Source organism: Lepidochelys olivacea, assembly GCF_965140295.1.
Source record: "Lepidochelys olivacea isolate rLepOli2 genome assembly, chromosome: 18".
NCBI classification, from domain to species: domain Eukaryota; kingdom Metazoa; phylum Chordata; order Testudines; family Cheloniidae; genus Lepidochelys; species Lepidochelys olivacea.
In genome coordinates, this window is record NC_140428.1 from 27,020,746 (window position 1) to 27,040,141 (window position 19,396).

Below are 19,396 nucleotides of genomic sequence, written 5' to 3' on the forward strand. Positions count from 1 at the left end.
AAACAGAGGCAATGTGGGTTAAGACATCTGGAAACAAATACAATGGCTAACCTGCTCCAAAAACAAACAGAGACCCTATATTCTACAACCTAAATGCTTAAAGGATTTGAAATTCTCAACATTGAGCATTGTTACAGTAGTTATATTACACTGGCACCCACAGACACCAGCTGGAATCAGGGCCCATTGCACTAGATGCTGTGCAAACCCATAGGAACACATGGTCCCTGTCCCATGATTGTGTTTAAAGGTTCACAAAATCCTCTGGGATTCCCCTATTTCTAGCCAGACCATGGTGTAATTAAATAGCTGCACTATTGATGGCTAATCTGTGGCTTTAAGCCACATATTTCTCTGCACGTGCCTCCCTTTGTAGGTTTGAGTCAGCCACTACATGAATTCTTTATGTTACCCTAATAAAAACTGCAACATGAAATCAATACAAATCAGATAGCCAAGGCACATACACAATAGCAACTAGCATTCTCCAAACTGGTGACTGAATTTAATGCCAGATCCTTCTGCGAGCCCTAATACCGAGTCGACGGTGACTTCTGTTAGCTGTTATTGTTAGGTGTGTTACTTTATAATGCACCTTTTATGTTCTTTGCATTGCCCAGTGTTAGGGGGGCTTATTCCTTCACCCACTTCCTTCCCTGGTCCTTCTCGCATGAACAAAGAGCAACAATACCCGAAGTCCAAAGGTGCAAACAATTCAATGTTTATTGGGGTGAACTTCCAGCAAGCATGATTCCAGTTTCCTTCCTTAGTATCCTCCTTCCCAGCTCTGACACCACAGAGCCTTACACCTGTGTCCCTGTTCCCATTCCTGCCCTTAGCAAAACATTATTCCAATTTCCTTACCCCCATTCCCTGTTCCCATTTCCCCCTTTAGCAAAACATGATTGCAATTTCTCCACTCCCATTCCCTGTTCCCATCTCTCCCACCCACACACCCACCCCCTCACTTCCTGATTGACTGCAGACTATATAGTAAAACTTGAGTTCGGCTTAGCTATACCTTAACCAATCATTTTCCTGAAATTTAACTAACCAATCCTAACATATTGTAACATGATTATGTAACCAATTATATCCCACCACCTTAATAGTTTACACCCAGCAAAATTAATTATACAGCAGACAGGAACAATCACAGAACCAGACAGAGATTATACAGACAGACAAACAATAGCAAAGTGGGAACTATAATGACAAAACAATACAAAAGTGAGGATTTCACATCCCAGTATTGATAAGTGAGTTCTTGCCAGACAGGATGCTATCAAACTAAGTTTCCTTTTACATTTTCTAGGCACTTCCCTTTCTCTGGAGGTGATAGGCACTATCAGGACACGACTGTATTCCTAACAGCCCAATAGCACCTTATTTCAATGTGACTAGTTTGGGAAGTGAGGAGGTGACCGGTCGCTTCCTAGCTTATGGCTGCCTCTGCTGCTTAGCCAAAGGCCTTAGCCTAAGAACAGGGCCTCAGACTGTGACAGTAGGAGAAGGCCCTTACACCAGCAGATAGTGATTTTGATTCTTTCTTTTATACCTCTAGAACTAGCCAAGTGATAAGAATACACCTCAATTCTTAAAGTACAGGCCTTTGCAGACAGGCCTGAATATCTATATCCTAACACCCAGTCCTTCTCCCTCTGAGCTAAACGGGGGAGCACCTGTATTGTCCACTCCCCTTTGTAAACTAGCATATACCACTTATACCCCCTCACTTTCCTGCAGCACTCATTACAACTGCACCAAGCCTCTTCTCAGGCTGCTTTCAATGCTGTTCTGTGGCTCATCCATCGAGGAAGGTAGGAAGGTGAAGGGCAGCCTGGTCTGTCTGGCTTTTCACCTTTGCAACAATCCCCACCTCCTCCAGTCCAGAATCTGAATAAACTTGAAGTCAACATTTCAGTCTAATAGCATGCATCTTTGTGTGTCTTTCTCGCTGTCATACATGCACACGCTTACAGACACACACACACACACACACCCACACACACAAGCTGAAGGAAAGTGAGTTAGGTTAGCATTTCCTTTCAGAAGAAAAAATCTATTTTCATTTGACAAGGGAGAAAAGAAGCACCAGAAAGCAGCACTTACCTCCGTTCATAGCCTATGCACCACGGCTGTCCTCTACAGCCCTGTTTCCACACTTTGACCATCCGAGTGAAAGCTTGGACACATGGCTGCCTGTGCCCCACTATCACCAGCTCTTGCTCCGCACAAACGTTTGGCCTGTCGAACGGAGAGAAGCAGACATATTTATATCTCCCTCAGCATCATGGAGTGAACCAGCACTGTGCTTTGACAGCCTGAGAATGAACAGGGTGTGAGTAAGCGATGCTTTTTCTGAGAAAGCGTCTCAGAAGATATTCTGTACAATATTTATCTACTCATTTAATTTCTACGGGAGGAAATGGAAGAGACATAGCCTCTCAGCTAAGCAGGTCCGAAGCCCTTGGGGGCCTTATACTTCACCCAACACTTAAACTCCTTCTGGGAGCCCCAGGGAGCCAGTTCAAATCACGGAGCACTGGTTTAATATGCTTATGGTGAGACAGTCTACTTACCGAGCAGCGCACCACTTTTGGCACTAGCTTCAGTACAAATAATATAATAAAATAACAACAGCACCTCCACTTCAAGAAAAGAACAGGAGGACTTGTGGCACCTTACAGACTAACCAATTTATGTGAGCTAAGCTTTCGTGAGCTACAGCTCACTTCATCGGATGCATCAAGAGTGTCTCACTGGAGGACCAAAGGCCTTCATGGATCAGTTAAGTCTCACCGCACCCCATCAGGTAAATATCAGCCTCCAACATGTTAAAAGTGGACAGACTGAGGCAGAGAGAAGGTAAATATCTGAACAAAGTTCACACAGTGAGTCAGTGGCAGAGACAGCAATAGGACTCCTGAGTTTAGACTCCCTGTACCATGCTCTAACACCTAGCCCCACAACTCTTCCCCACTTGATTATATGTTTAGATACCATAGTGGTCATCCTGCAAAAAAGCATAAAAGTCACATCTTTTTATACCATTTAACCTGTATTGAAATAACTTTTATTTCCATTACAACTTTTATCCAAGGATCTCAAAGAACTCTATAAACAATTGATTAAGTAAGCAAGGCAACACTCCTTTGAGATGAGATGAGATGAGAAAGAAAAGAAAGAAAGAAAATCGCTTCAACAGTCACTGGTATGCTGCCACCTCTGGCATGAATGCAGCTGATGTCTCAGAATGCACAAAGAAAAGGAGGACTTGTGGCACCTCAGAGACTAACCAATTTATTTGAGCATGAGCTCTTGTGAGCTACAGCTCACTTCATCGGATGCATGTAGCTCACGAAAGCTCATGCTCAAATAAATTGGTTAGTCTCTAAGGTGCCACAAATACTCCTTTTCTTTTTGCGAATACAGACTAACACGACTGTTACTCTGAAACCTGTCAGAATGCACAACATCACTATACAGCTTAGAACAGGAAGTAATTGCATTGGGAAGCTCCCTGTAACAGAAAGTAAAAAATGCTGTCTCCAAATGAAAATGTATGGGGAATTTTAAGTGATCAGAGTATAATTACTTGAGTGGGAGTTTGAGCAAGAAACCAATGTCAGACACTGTAAGACAGTTTCCATCCTGCCATAATATATACTCAAAATAAGAAGAGAAAAAAATAAATCTGTTTAAATATAGCACATTAAAGGTCTTCTGATTATTGTCCAACCAGCATTAAGGCAGGCCAAGAAACCGCTTATGGTGTTTTAAATTGCCAGATTCATAAAGGTCAAGATAGTCACCAACAGTAATGGGTTCAGAAATGGAAACTATAACTGACAAATCTACTTCCAAGTACATTTCACAGTTTACAACCGAGGGGGAAGGTGCTTCATACTCTCAGAATTTTCAAACCAGGGGAATGAGTAAACTGGGTGCCGTTTTCTTTTATAGCATTTGGAACACGTAAAATTAATCAACAGCTTCAAAAACCGATGAAATCCGAGCAGACATATCAAGAACTCATGTGTACTACAAACTTCATTGGCTTAGTGCTTTGCAACCAAATTATTAAAAGATGAAAATATTTTGGTTTCCCAAATGCTAATAAATAATAAGCTGTGTAATCTTTTTTCAAGTATCAGAGGCCCAGAGTTCAAAATTTCTAATAAATTCTATTTCTATTTGCTTTTGCCTCTCCACACAAAATAAAATATTTGTTTATTGTTAAGTTCATTTTATATTTTCCAAAATGCCCTCCCACTGAACAGAAGTGATTGGGGTTGATTCCTGGAAAGAAACAGGCATACAGGATTTGCCCTAGTAGACCAAACCTTTGCTTCAACAAGCAAAGAGTTTATATTCTGCTGTTCATTATAGCTACAATAGCATTGACTATCAAGCATGACTAACTTGAGGTGGATATGCAACTATTACCAAGCAGTAAAAAAAAAAAAGCATTTTCCCCCAGTACATAATAAAGTGGAGAACCTTTTGGAAGTCAGCCTTTGTTGCCACTGCTAACTTGATTATGGATGGTATGAAATATTTTGAAATCACAAGTTTTGGACAGTGAAGAGCTGAGAATGTGTTTGGGGATCCATAAATAAGCTACAACTGCATTACTGTATTACAGCCACGATAGGGCTGGTACAGTGTGAGGTCTACATTTCAGAAAGAGGATTTTTGTTTTGTGTTGGTGATCTTAACATTCTCTTAGAAAATGTTAATTCTGTATTTGGCATTCCTGCTTCCCCGACTGATTAAACCTGAACGTATTTTAGGAATGAGTTACTTCATATCCTGTTTACAAAAATAGGTCTCTCTCCCCTCTTGTAGCACCTCCTCCTGGCCGGCTACAGGATTGTATTATAACCAATTTTCAAAGCAATGACTGTGAAGCCAGCAGAGTGGATTCCTAACCTAATTTTGACCATATATGGCACAATGAACATATATTTCAAAAGTCACAAATGACTGTGCACTGCAACATTTTTTAATGAACAATGAAAATACTTCAGGGATATCAGTACAAAAATTGTATGGTCTGGGGTCACAGGAGTAAACACTGAGTGACTTGTGGGTCTTAGGAGGAAAAAACACTGCCAAGTCCTGCTCTAGTTCACTCTCACCCTGCCTTGCCCTGCTTTCTACAATGGGAATTAAAGTAACGTATTATATCCTGTGCAGCTCCCACCTTTTAAAGTAAATACTAATGTCACCCAACTTCTGACTGATAGGAATTCTCTTAACGGGTCCCAACTGGTTCTTACCATTGAAAAGATTTGATTGTACACTAGTCTAGTTGTACACAAGCACTCTCTTTATTCTGACTATTTCTGGGTGGTGGTTTGGGCAGGTGTTGTTCTGTTTTGAAGTGGTTGTTTTGTTTTGTTCCTGTTTCAATCAGGTTTCCTCCACAATTAGGAATACAAGAACGGTGATATGGAATCAGAGCACTGGTACACCTAGTCCAGTCTCTTACAGGGCTCAGCACCAAATTCTTCAGAGGTAAAGGTCCAAAACTTCCATAATGGACAACAATGCAATGCCTACGGCGGAAATCGCTTTCTAACTCCAGCGGGAATGAATGGTTTATATCCACTATTATTTTTATTCTCTCTGTAACTGTGTATATTCATATTATCCATATAAACGTCTATGTTGTTTTTAGCTCCTGCTAAGCTCTTCGCTTCAGAAACATCTTGTGGCAGTAGGTTCCACATGGCAACTATGCATTTTGTAGAACATCTGTTTTCACTTTCCTCCATTTTAAATGTTACTTTTGTGTGTTTTAAGCTGATGTCCCCTTGCTCTCTTATCGTAAGAACGAGTATAGACCTTTATCATGCCCCCTTTTTCATTAAAAGAATCTGAAGCAACAGTAGGTTTACCTATAGGCAAAGCTAGTCATTGCCCTGACCCTTTTCCTGAATTAGAGTAACAGTAAGTTACTCTACCATGAAAGATGCATTTTTCAATGGTTCTCAACTCTATGACTAAGGGTCCGTGAAAGGTTGTTGTTACCATACAACAGTGGTTTACAACCTGTGGTCAGCAGTGGGGTCCGCAGACTATGACTAAGATTTCCAAAGGGGTTAGCACTTCCATTTGAAATTTTGTAGAGGTCTACAACTGAAAAAAAAACTGCATTAGATCACTAGGGCTATCTGCTTCGCAAGGGCAGGCTTCAGTTCCCCCAAAAGAGGATCCATTCATATTATAAACTGACTGGATATCTGATTTTGGCCAAAAAGCGTATCAGGGTTTGCAAGAGAAGAGACATACAGGTCAGTTTGCCTCTTCTCTGAGGCCCACTAAAGTTACATATTAAAGCACTAATAGTAATTGTCTTTTTCACAGGAACTGCATTTAGGAAAAAAAAAGGAAGTTTGAATTTTTTCATCTATTTTTTCAGACAAGGCTCTACAAGCCTTTTCAGCAGGAGTGAGCTGGAGCCAGTTTGAGTCGGTTCGCGCAACCAGTTGTTAAATTTTGAAGCAGTTTTAGAGCCGGTTGTTAACCCACTTCCCTGCAGGGGGCGCTGAGGCTTTGATGGGCTCCGGCCGGGAAGTGATGTAATTCCTCCTCCGGCCGCTGGGGGCGCTGCGCTGCGGGAGCCACGTGGGCTGCTGCCTGGCCCTGGGCACGAGCCCTGGTGCTGCTGCTACTCCCCTGGCCCTGGGGCTCCCGCTGCTGCCGGGTGGGTCCCCGGCTGCTCAGCTGGGCCGGGGCTGCCTCCTGCCGCTCGGGCTGCTCCGAGCCGCTCTCCCCGTGAGCACCCCGCACCCCCTGCCTCCAGCTAGCCCTGCCCCACGTCCACTGGTGCCCTGCAGTTCCCAGGGCAGTAACCCTGCACACTTGCTTCAATGAGGGGGGCAGGGAGCAGCTGGGACCCACACATGTGCACACCCTAGGGTGACCAGACAGCAAGTGTGAAAAATCAGGACAGGGTGTGGGGGGTAATAGGAGCCTATATAAGAAAAAGACCCCAAAATCGGGACTGTCCCTATAAAATTGGGACATCTGGTCACCCTAGCACACCCCCAGGGAGTGGCAGGGACCCACACATGTGAAACGGAGCTCATTTCTAGTTCAGGCCCGTCTTTTTTAAAAATAACTTTAGGCAGGGTTAACACACACCCGTATTTTCCCGGACAGGTCAGGCTTTTTAGTTCTTAAATCACCGTCTGGGAGGAATTTTTAAAATTTAAAAATTCCTCCCAGGAAAATACAGACGTATGGTAACCCTGTTGGTACAAAAAAATACACACTGGGGCACATCCCTTAAATCAGAACTTTTTACAGGGAACCAGTTGTTAAGATTTTAGCAGCTCATCACTGGAACAGCCCGAGCAGCAGGAGGCAGCCCCGGCCCAGCTGAGCAGCTGGGGACCCACCCGAGCAGCTGGGGACCCACCCGGCAGCAGCGGGAGCCCCAGGGCCAGGGGAGTAGCAGCAGCACCAGGGCTCGTGCCCAGGGCCAGGCAGCAGCCCACGTGGCTCCCGCAGCGCAGCGCCCCCAGCGGCCGGAGGAGGAATTACATCACTTCCCGGCCGGAGCCCATCAAAGCCTCAGCGCCCCCTGCAGGGAAGTGGGTTAACAACCGGCTCTAAAACTGCTTCAAAATTTAACAACCGGTTCGCACGAACCGGGGTGAACCGGCTGCAGCTCACCACTGGGCACAACCCTTAAATCAGAACTTTTTATAGGGAACCGGTTGTTAAGATTTTGGCAGCTCATCACTGCTTTTCAGTAAATATGTGGTCTGACAGTGGTCTCTGCTTGGAGTGTGAAAAATATTTCAAAATCATAAAGCAAATAAACATGTGTTCTGAATAGTAATTATTCACATCTGTCTCCCTAGGCAGAAGCTTACCTTATAGCTGTTAACACTCTTCACATGCACAGTACCTCTAGGCAAGGTGAACCTCTATGAAAGATCCAACAACTACTTGTCCACTGATCCCCGACAGGTATATTTTTCTTTTAGGGACTTTTAAGAAAGAGCACCTTAAGAAAGAGCAAGAGTCAAAGAGGAGGCAATTTTCTTGTGGGCCTGGATTTCAAAATATATGGTAGGATCCATGTTCATCCACTCTCAATTATTCCAGAATATATGAGCTTTATTTACAGGTTAACAGATTATTTTTCTAACGGCCATCCTCCCAAACCCCACCTGAGATCCTCCTGCCTCTGACACGATCACCAGAAGTAATGAGTCTGCCACTAGACTTAAACATGGATTGTGTTGATGCTGCAAAAGACAGAATAGAGAGCTCGCTATCTCCTAAATGCACTGATGCCGACAGGGCTGAGAGGAGTACACACTTCCTTTAGTGAGTAAGGTGATCAATTCTGATTAAGTTAGAAAGCGGGTCTATTGAGTGAGTAGGTGCCATTTTTGCCTAACCGCTTTTCTGACTAACTGGGCTTCAATAAATATTAATCTGTTGTTTTAATTTTAGGAGGGGTAGCAAACATTAGTCTGTGAATTAATGAGATTTGGGAGCAATCTGTTGGGTTTTTTTCCACTTCTGGTGGTTATGGTTCCCCAAAAGAGCCTATGCATTTAAAACAAACCAACGTTCTATAGCAACAGACTAACTCAATAATTCAGACATGGAGAAGTATAGCAATTCCAGCTGGCATCTTACTGCTCCAAGACATTCAATTACAATACTGTTACAGAAAGCCTGAAAATGCCTTTTGGATTAATGACGTGTTCCCCCAATAGCTTTGCCTTAAAATTCTGGCCTGTTGTTCTCACATGTGGCCACTGAAGAGCTATTCAGTTAGCCAAGCCTCATATACATCAGTTCACCAGACCCCCGTCACAGATGGACGGAGGCCAGGGAAGCAGTTGTTATTTTGCTAGTATCTCCTTTTCCAAAAGACAACAAATCCATCCATATAATAACTATCAAAACTTGCATTTGCAGCTGATCGAAGGGCAATCTACAGAATGGTATTGCCCTGCGTGTCCTTTGCTATTTACTTACAAATGCCTCACCCCTTAGCTGTACGCACATCCAAAAAGGAAGAACTAAAAAGAACCACAAGAATGCGGTTGGCAGCAGCAATGTTTCTGGAATAATTTATTGCAGTGAAGGAGCGTTTTTGTGTGCACCAAACAGTGGTTTTATGTCTAAAGAGTATTGTAAGCAGTGCTCTATTGGGAATTATGTTGCTAAATTAAATTCAGCACTTCCCATTCCCTGGCATTTTCTTTTCTTGAATACACTGGCACACATCTCATTTCCAGTATCTGATCCAACAATCCCTAACAGGCATTGCTGGGGAGATAATATGAAATTCTTTACATAAGAAGAAAGATATCTTTGCAATAATTTTCCAAAACACATCCACTGAACAGGAGTGCCTCCATCCCCAATAACAGAGTTACTGATACAGGGAAAAGATGGTTTGGGTTTATTTCACTGCACAATACTAGTTTCATTTACAAAGAAAAGCAGAGAGATCCCCCTCCAACTTGTAAGGAAGTTTTCCCAGAGGATCCACACAGTTAATGCCAAACTAAAGCTGTAACATTTCATTAAAAAATACGGGGCTCAGTGCCTCTAGATTAAGAGCAGAAGAAAAAAAGGTGACTACAAAGAGGAATGTGATAAGAAAAGAGAAATAAAGAAGAGGGTATTATAAAAGCAGCAGTCATAGGAAAACAGTCTTCAGACTATATAATTACATTTCATACTCACACACTACCTACATCTCAATAAGAAAAAAAAAATCCAAGCATCTCCTACAGGCAAAGGGAAGCATCCATACTTTTCAAATCCCTGTTTGCCTTTGTTCTATGCACACTTGTGACCAGGGAAAACTAAAAAAGAAAAAGAACCTTTTTTTTAAAATTGCATATAGCAGTTTCTCCCTTAAATATTTGCGGACCTGACCCAGCCGGTGAGTCTCTTCACTCAGTACTTACATAAGGGGCTGCAGTTTGTTCCCATAGGTGAGCGGACACACTGGCAGGGTGAGAATGAATGATAGCACCAACAACACGTGTGACTCCATTGCTGCTGCTCCCTTCCCTTCCCAGGGTGGCTCTGGTGGGTGCCTAGAAAGTTTTACAGCCTTCTCAAGTGAGAGGCTGGCAAGCGTCTCTTCCTCAAAGAAAAATGTTCATGATTATCTCCTGACTTTGCCAATTTCGCCTTTGCTGACAAAGAACAATGCTATGGGAACACACACCGATTCTTGCTGGGGTCCGCTGGAAGAGCAGATTTATCACTCTTGGTCTTTTCCTCCTACAGGCAGTTTCCCCTGTATCTTCAGTCCAAGTGAAGTGAGGACAATGAGAGTGGTCACAGAGCTTTTCCAAAACCCAAACCTGGCTCCTTAGCTTCTCTTGTTAGTATTAAATTATGCTGAGGTGGCTTTTCCTGCTGACATTTACTTTCTGAGGAGATCCAAAGTACCGGTGGCTTACAAAATCTGGGTTCAGTCCAGCAGCGAAGTCCCATGTAGGTTTGATTGGTTTGGTGTCCTGATCCACTTCACAAGGCAATATATAACCCAACTCTGAGGACGGGAGCTCCCACAGAGAAGTCCACCTTCCTGAAGACACACACAATTCCCAGCCCCCTTTCAGCAATGGGCAGAAATTTCCATTAACCCTCACTGCACACCCTAAGTCATCCTCTCTCCATCAACCTCCACCTTTCTCCTGGCAGGAGACTCACTCTCTTACACACACTCGCTTTGAAAGCGGCAGCTCTTCTATCCCCTGCACTACAGACCAACAAAACTTTCTTCTTGCCTTTCCCAGGTCTGCCTTTCATTCACATGCTCTCTTGTTTCTTTCTTGCTGACAGTCAGAAATCCCTCCCACCAGCCATGCCCAACCGTGAGGAGAGGAAGGGGAGGGGGGGAACCCAGCAGAAGTGCAGCAAGAATAATTTCATTTTGCTGATCAAAAGGCAATTCTTTTGCCGGACCCACTGCCAACTCCCAAAGCTTTGCAATCCTTCCAGCCCCCAAAGACAGGTCTAAAAGAGTCACCGAGATCCAAGCTTTCCTGCACATCTAGAACAGATAAGGCAGCTCACAACTCTTCCAAGAGAAATTCTGATGGGGGTGTGTAAGGCTGACAGGGACAGGCAGGAAGAACACTTTGATGGCTGGAGGGTTAATAGGTATGCAAGTGCCTTGCTCACAAATCCTGTTATTTAGTGCATGGTTTGCTAAAGTGCATCTGGGGTGTGGGGCAAGATTAAAACTATAATTAAAATAATACATAAATCTGGATCCAAAGGGAAAAAATCATTCCAAAATAGCTGGGCAAAGTGGGGGAGAAAAGGGATTAGACTAATTCGTTATTTGCCCTCTCCTACTTAATTGTCCCTCCTGCAAAAGAAAACAAAATGAGCAGTGAGGTTTGATGGGGGTTAGATCTGCGTGGGAGAGGGAAGCTGTGTTTTATTGGGGGTTGACCTCTGCTGGCTCAGGGGTAAGGCTGTTATTTAATTTTTTGTCCTTGTAACTTGTGGCTGAGGTGCCTAGAGGCCCCGTTTTATTATTGTATAAATCCAAATAAACAAACACAGTGGCCTTCTGCTGTCCCTGTTCAGCATGCTTCTCACTACCTCACCTTCTCTTCTCCTCAAACATTGCTCTATGGCCAAGCGCTCTTTAGAACTTTTATTTTAGTTCATACTTGGCAAGCAGAAAACATACCCCACCTGCACTAGACATTTTGGTTTGGCCCAAATGTGAAGTTTCACTCAAAGTCATAAGCGCATTTTATCTATTTAGTCTGGAATGGTTCTGAGAGCAGGACTCACTCAGAGAATGGAGTATTGAGACTGACTTCTAGTTCATTGATTCCCACCAAACACAGCGCACTAGGGACTAAATTGTGTTGCCATCCAATGACTGTGAACTAGCCAGTGTGAAATTAGTTGGTAGGTCTCAATCCAATTCCCAGTTGAACTAGTGTTACTCCCCACCCCATCAAAAAAAAAAAAAAAAAAGAAAAAAGCATCACAAGTGGCATTAATTGTCCTGTTATTGTCAGTCTCAGCAGACGGACGTGCTGAGGATTAAATGAGCTAAAAAGACTGCGCTCCCTGCTTGCCCCTACGGATGGTTCCGTCAGATGGGGCAGAGACACACTGGCTGGTACAAGAGGAGTGGGAAGAGCAGACAAGAAGTGTGAAAGCACTGCAGTAACAAACACCCAAGCGAGGAGCTGTCTGACAGAAGCTGAATTTCAAAAAGGGGTGGGGAATCAACAAGGGAGAGGGAGGTGAACAGACCGGTCCACGGAGCTGGGGAGTCCTCAGCAAAGGACTGACCTTCTGTACAAGAGAGCAATGAGGAGTGCAGGAAGACAGAGGGAGAGTCTGCTGGAGTGAGACTTCCAGCCCCAGCTGGTTCAGCAGTGCACCCAGGAATGTGTGTGACTAGGTGAAAGAAACCAGACTTTGGAATTAATGCACCTAGAGCAAGATTGGAACCCCACAGGGCCAGGTGCTGAACACACTGTAAGAGACTGTCCCTGCCCCAAAGAGTTTATGGAAATGTGATGTGACATGAGTTTATATTTGCTGGATTGAACTCACACCAAAACCAGCTTCGCTAGACACTCCCCAGCACCCACCTATACTTCTCCAGAGGAACAATGGGTTACCCAGCTCTTTCCGTAAAGATAGAGAGAATCTTTTTGTGAGCAAGTGGGCAGAAGCTTCTGAATGTCCCTGAAACTGAAACTCTCTAGTGCGTGGTGTGTGAATGCCAGTGTACTGCTATGGTAAGAAAATGGGGGCCCATGGGGAATGCTCCTAGACCTAATTATGTCTTTGAGGAATGCAACTCGCATTTGCTGTATACATAGTCTTGTTATTACTGCTCTTCTAGGCATACAGCTTACTGTGGCACTTAGAAAATAAAAATATGCAGGGTTCCTGGCTCAGGAAGAGCAAGGTGATGACATGTGGGCACTGCACATGTTGCTGAATTTGGAGTAACATAGTAGTACTCTAGGGGCAAGTTAGAAAAATAACAATTGCTTTTGTTAACAGCTAAATGTATCCCGTTGAAGAAGATGGAAAACAAACAACTTCTGCAAATAGCTGGCTTTACACATTAATCCCTTCATAAGTGCCCCATACACCACCTTTACAGCTGTGTGCGTAACATTCTCCCTTAGGAACTAAGTAGCTGTCTGGCCCAACAGCTGGGCCTTCGATATTTTCTGTTTTAAGAAAGGGACATGGCGATGTAAAAATTCTATTGTTAAAACTTCAGAGTGTAAGTCAGCACAATAAGGAAATTCAAGCACTCATTTTCTTCTCAGGATCCTGAAGCCTTGTGAGAAATTACACTGATTTCTCAAAGGGAAACTGTAAAACTATTTAGATCCTAAAATTGCTTCTTGAAAACAGCAGGAAAATTCTACTGAGTATCTTTTGTAAATTATCTTCATATTTAATTTCTGAAGTGTTGTTCAAATCTGAAAAATAACTTTGTTAAAATGGCACTGTCTTTCAAGGACTCCAGATCAAATTTGCTCAATTTACAAGAAGAAAGATGTTCCAAATCTCAAAGCCAATAACCTCAACCTGGGATCTGAAATTCATATCAGTTCCTTGTGGCTCATGCATCACCAGTAAAATAGATTCTTCATGAAAAATCTTCCTTCAGTTATACCTCTGCATCACCAGTAAGAACATAAGAATGGCCAAACTGGGTCAGGCCAATGATCCATCTGGCCCAGTATAGAATCATAGAACTAGAAGGGACCTCGAGAGGTCATCTAGTCCAGTCCCCTGCACTCACGGCAGGACTAAGTATTATCTAGACCATCCCTGACAGGTGTTTGTCTAACCTGCTCTTAAAAAGTATCCTGCCTTCTGACAGTGCCTGTGGCAAATGCTTGAAAGGGAATAAACAGAACACGCCAATTAACAAGCGATCCATCCCCTGTCATCCAGTCCCAGATTCTGGCAGTCAGAGGCTTAGGGATACACAGAGCATGGGGTTGCATCCCTGAGCATCTTGGCTTATAGATGCTAATTTATCTCCGCTAATTTATCTCATTCTTTTTTTAACCCAATTATACTTTTGGCCTTCACAACATCCCCTGGCAATGAGTTCCACAGGCTGACAGTGCGTTGTGTGAAGAAGTACTCCCTTATGTTTGTTTTAAACCTGCTGCCTATTAATTTCATTGGGTGACGCCTAATTCTTGTGTTATGTAAAAGGGTAAATAACACTTCCTCATTCATTCTCTCCACCCCACTCATGATTTTATAGTCGTTTATCATCTCCCCCCTCAGTCGTCTCTTTTCTAAGCTGAACAGTCCCAGTCTTTTTAATCTCTCCTCCTATGGAAGTCGTTCCAGACCCCTCGTCATTGTTGTTTTCCTTCTCTGTACTTTTTTCCAATTGGAATATATCTTTTCTGACATGGGGCGACCAGAACTGCACACAGTATTCAAGGTGTGAGCATAATATGGATTTATATACATATTTTCTGTCTTCTGATTTTCTACCGATGCTGACATAGTCTGTGCTCAGTTAAACCTTTGCTGCCAAACTGTCTTTACTCAGATCCCATTTACAGGTGTTTAATTTTATTACCGTGAGTTGTCCTGTTCATTTCAACGGGGCTATTCATGGTCATAAAGTTAACCATCCAACTGTTTGCAGAATCAGGACCTATGAGTGAATGAGTACAAATCAGACCATTATGAAACTGCACCTGATCAGGGCATCACACTCCTGCAACTGGTGCTTAGTAAACAATTCTGGTGATGATGCACAAAAACCAGACTTCAGCTCACTCTCACCTGTGCTGTTCTGCAGGTTTAAAGGAAGTTGAAAGCACTGAAGACTCATCTTAGTCACGGAAGAGAGCAGCTCTGATTCTGAATACAAACAGGGGGTAGATCTGCGGAGCAGAAGGTGCCTGCATGCTGCTGGGTTAACTCACTAGCTCAGGAAGGATCAATGCCACTTCAGAGCCTCTTTTCAGGCCCTTGCCTCAAGGCACAATTCATTGGTTAAAGAGAAAACAGAAACAGAAACACCAAAATAAAGTTGTTTCCCCTGTCCAACATGGGCTGTAGTTCCTAAAGGCTTTTCCCTCACCTCTCTCAGCCCTTCCAGGACCTTGCCCTGTCATGGGGACTCCTGCAGGAGCCCACTGGCTCCCTGCAGTTCTCACTCTCCAGGCCTTCTACCTGAGAGTCACTTAACAGCTGAGTTCTTTCACCTACAGTTCTCTAGCTCAACTGATCCCTTGCTGACCTTTATAGACTAGGGCCCCCGTTTTTAAAGGTATTTAGGCATTGCTGTGCTCAGCACTGCAATGCTTAACTGATTTACATGCCCAAATCTCATTTTCAAAAGGGATTTAGGTGCTTAGGAGCATAAATCACATTGACTTTAAAACTTGGGGCCTTGGTACTCTTCAAGCTATCACATGACTCCTACCCCACAACCTCAACTGGAAGGCAACTGATCAATTTACTCTGTGCAAGCACCATTTTTACAGTCACTTTTTTGGACTAGAATCACACTTTAATCATTAACAAAAAACATTGGCTGGATATTCCACAACCTAATGAAGTCTGACCTCTGCTTTGCCATGGGTCCCATTCCTTCATGAGCTTGGAAAGAATTGCATTGTCCTTTTGACTAAGGAAAGACATTCAAAGCTTTGGAGGACATGAGGTACAAGAAATGTTTTACTCCTAGGATTGTAAAAAATGAAGGAACAGCAATTGCAATGCTCTAAATCAATTTACCCTCTAACCCAATTTAAGAATATGGAGACAAAGTTCAGTTTGTGGACTGTATATTTTTTAGTGGGTAGCTCCCTCTTGTGTATTTGGAAGGTACACGCAGCTTATAAGAATGGATTCAGTTCTTTAGTTTAAGGAGTCCGTTATCTCCACCAAACATGAAAAAGGAACAGTGGCCCCCCAGTGGACAGACACCAGAGCAAAGGAGGAGAGAGTAAGAACCAAAAGAGGAATTATTCTAGGTACAAGTTTATCTTCCCAATTCAGACCTCAAGTAACTGATACAGTCTGAACAGCCTCTAGACTGATTTTCATAGATGCCAGGTAGTGTACATAGGTTGATGGTTAAGGTTATCCTCTGACCTACACAGTGTGGCTATTCCTTGTAGGGTTGTCTGGGAAGAGAAGGTGACATTACGATGGAGAAAGCCCTGCTTTAAACACCCAAGATTTGGGCAGTTAATGTTATTGAACATGAGGCCAATTCTACAACCCTTACGTTAGTAGCCTTAGCGAAGACTATGGGGGTACTTCCATAAATAAATGGTTGAATAGGGATTTCAAGAATGGACTTAACTTAGGAAACACGTGTGAAAGATGAATGTCTGAAATCCAATACATTGTATGTCAAGTCTCTTGAATATGTTTTCAGTTTTTACTGTCTTCTAGCACAACTGTCTGCTAAAAATATCATCTTCTGGCACAAAGTATAGTAACCCTGGAAAGTAGTAACAGAGTTACAATATCGGCTGATAAACAGTATATATGGAATCTGCAAACAGGTAACTGAAAAAAAATCTACATGCTTTGATACCCAGCTGTTTAATCTTGAGTATCAAATAGAGGAAGCACGGTACAGTGTACAGCATGCTGGACTTAAAACTCTACCCCTGACTCTACCATTGACTCATTTTGTGACCTTGGGCAAATCACTTATCCTGTCTGTGTTTACCCATTGGTAAAATGAGAACAGTGATACTTACCCACTTTTGTAAAGCTCTTTAGGATGTATAGATGAAGCATGCTACATAAACGGTAAGCATTATTCCCATGTTCTTGTCTCCTGGAATATTTATACCTATGGTCATTTGATAATTGCTCGTTTGTTATGCTTTCCCCTCCAGTTTTGACTCAACATATATTGTATGACTTAACTTATATCTGCTTATTAATTGATACATATCTGATTGCTTGTTAACAAGATTGATAAAATAAATAATCACTGGAGCACAGTAGGTAGTGTAATCTCAGAATGTTACTTACAGAAAAGCAGGGTTTGGTTTGGCCAGGGAATCCAGCATTTCCAGGATGGCTGTGATGAGTTATACTGCCATCTGCTGACAGAAACGTGATCAATTTTAACAAAGACAAGAAAAACTGGCCCCAATAGTTCAGTGTATTTTTAATACATTGTGGATGAGAGTTTTTTGTATATTTATAAATGTTTGATTATTAAAACAAATTTAAAGGAAAAGCCTATTCCTATTTAGTGCTTTTAGGGGGCCCCAGATAGCCATTATTAAAAACTAAAATACAGGCTGAGAAAAAAAAAAAAAAGATTGGCAACTTCTCCCCCATAACATGGCGCTAGGGTCAGTGTGTCTCAATCCTGATGCCTCTAAATTCTGTCTCCATGACTGTCTCACCTGCAGCTCCTGCCATATGGAACCACCTTCATGGATCTGACTCATCAGCTTTCCAACACTTCAAATCTCATCTGAAAACATCATTTACTCCCCTCGTTTAGGCTTTTCATTGCTCCTTCTCCCTCTACTATATTTTATTCAATTCAATAATGCGTTTTGAGATGAAGTGTAAATTTTTCAAAAGCACCTACGTGATTTGGAAGCCTATGTATGTCCCATTTTCAAGAGACAGACGCTCAGGAGCCTAAATCAGAGTGCCTTAGACACTTAAGAAAATTTTACCCAAAAATCTATATAAATGATCCTATATAATATAAAGCTGCGTTGTACTGATTGTATGATTCATACATAGCTACGGGCTGTAAATTTTAGACCTGGGCTCAGATCCTCAAAGGTATTTAGAAGTTAGGAGCCAAAATACCTAGGATCTGGGCCCTGGTCTCTAGATGGCAGCAATATTCTGTAATCACACCCTGTAAATATGCCCCATGAATCTGATCACTTCAGCCTAAATTCTTCTTAGCTTTGTGTTTTAAACAACACTTCTCATTGTTACCAGGAACATAAGAATAGCCATACTGGGTCAGACCAAAGGTCCATCTAGCCCAGTACCTGTCTTCCGACTGTGGCCAATGCCCCAGAGGGAATGAACAGAACAGGTAATCATCAAGGGATCCATCCTGTCGCCCATTCCCAGCTTCTGGCAAACAGAGGCTAGGGATACCACCCCTGCCCATCCTGGGAATAGCCATTAATGGACCTATCCTCCACGAACTTATCTAGCTCTTTTTTGAACCCTGTTATAGCCTTGGCTTTCACAACATCCTCTGGCAAAGAGTTCCACAGGTTGACTGTGTGTTATGTGAAAATAGGTAAGAACACTGGGAAATACGCCAGTAAAAATTGCATACCCAGGTGTTGCTTTAAAAAAAAAAACATATGCCTGGTACTGAGGCTGAAGCAGTTTTCCCAATATGCTTCTCCAGTCCCTATAGAGTTTGTTTATTGCTTTTATGTCTCTTAATGTTTTCTCAACAGTTGTTTGTTTTCCAAACAGGTTACAATGCCGTCTCTCCCAGCCTAACCCACTGCATTGACTGATAGACCCCATTATGATGAGAAAGGGGACAAATCCTAGATTTGAGACCCCAAACCCCTTTACATCCACTGAAATTTGAGATATCTGTTATTCCCATACTTCAGGTGCCCACATTCTGCCCAGATAAGAGACTCATTGGCAACTTGCTAAGAGCCCAAAGACCAAACTCAAGTACATTAAATGGAACAGGTCAAAATCACCCTGATCTTTAATATGGCAGGCAGTTCATGGATACATCCCACCATGTGATACCCCATCTTGAGCCAGCCCATTTAGTACTGCCAGTTTGGTTGGGCTACACATGTGTATTAAAGAAGGCGGGGCATATTATTGAGCTCCACAGACCACACTCTGGGACAGTCTCCATTGTAAATTACTGACATCAGAAACATAGGCCCATGACATGGAGGAGACAGAACACTGTTGCTGGCTAGACAGGGAAACATTCGTAGGAAAATTCTTTACCACTTTCAATTGAGATTTAATTCAGATGGACATTCTCCAACCAGCTCTATTGACTACACTATTGACACAGGTAGCACTAAGCCCCCAACCCCTCTTCACATCAGCTTCAGTCCTTGGCTCCCCCAACCCCCCATCCCTCCACCCCATAACACGGACCATGGCTGGCTGCAGGAGGAGCCCTCAGCTTCCACTCTGCAGAGGGCAGGTTGCTGTATGTTTTAATTACCCTTCCCCTTTCTCCCCCACACTCACATCCCCTGTATCTCTCCCTCTTCCCTTTATCTCCTCCCCACATCCCCTTCTTCTTCACCCCTGCCCCCAATCCCTTCCCCCCAAAGCTTGTTCCATCCTTCCCCCTCTACCCCATCCCTGCCCCCTCTTCCCTTCCCCCTTCACCCCATCC

At 43.1% G+C, this 19,396-nt stretch overlaps 1 protein-coding gene across 6 annotated transcripts in view; it reads right to left on the reverse strand.

Moving 5' to 3' along the window:
- The window catches only part of MEGF6 (multiple EGF like domains 6), a 254,375-nt gene extending 235,211 nt beyond the window's left edge, over nt 1-19,164 (reverse strand). For 3 of the 6 annotated variants that reach the window (XM_084651677.1, XM_084651676.1, XM_084651672.1), the window contains exons 1-2: nt 9,960-10,817; nt 2,113-2,247 (exon numbers count right to left, since the gene is read on the reverse strand). In XM_084651677.1, the coding sequence (XP_084507803.1) occupies nt 2,113-2,247; nt 9,960-10,048 (224 nt within the window). In that variant the 5' untranslated portion in view covers nt 10,049-10,817. Of the gene's footprint in view, nt 1-2,112; nt 2,248-9,959; nt 10,818-17,046; nt 17,118-18,993; nt 19,082-19,149 lie in introns of those variants that run through there. The other 3 variants (XM_084651674.1, XM_084651673.1, XM_084651675.1) reach the window with 3 other exon arrangements.
- Between the last annotated feature and the right edge of the window lie 232 nt (nt 19,165-19,396).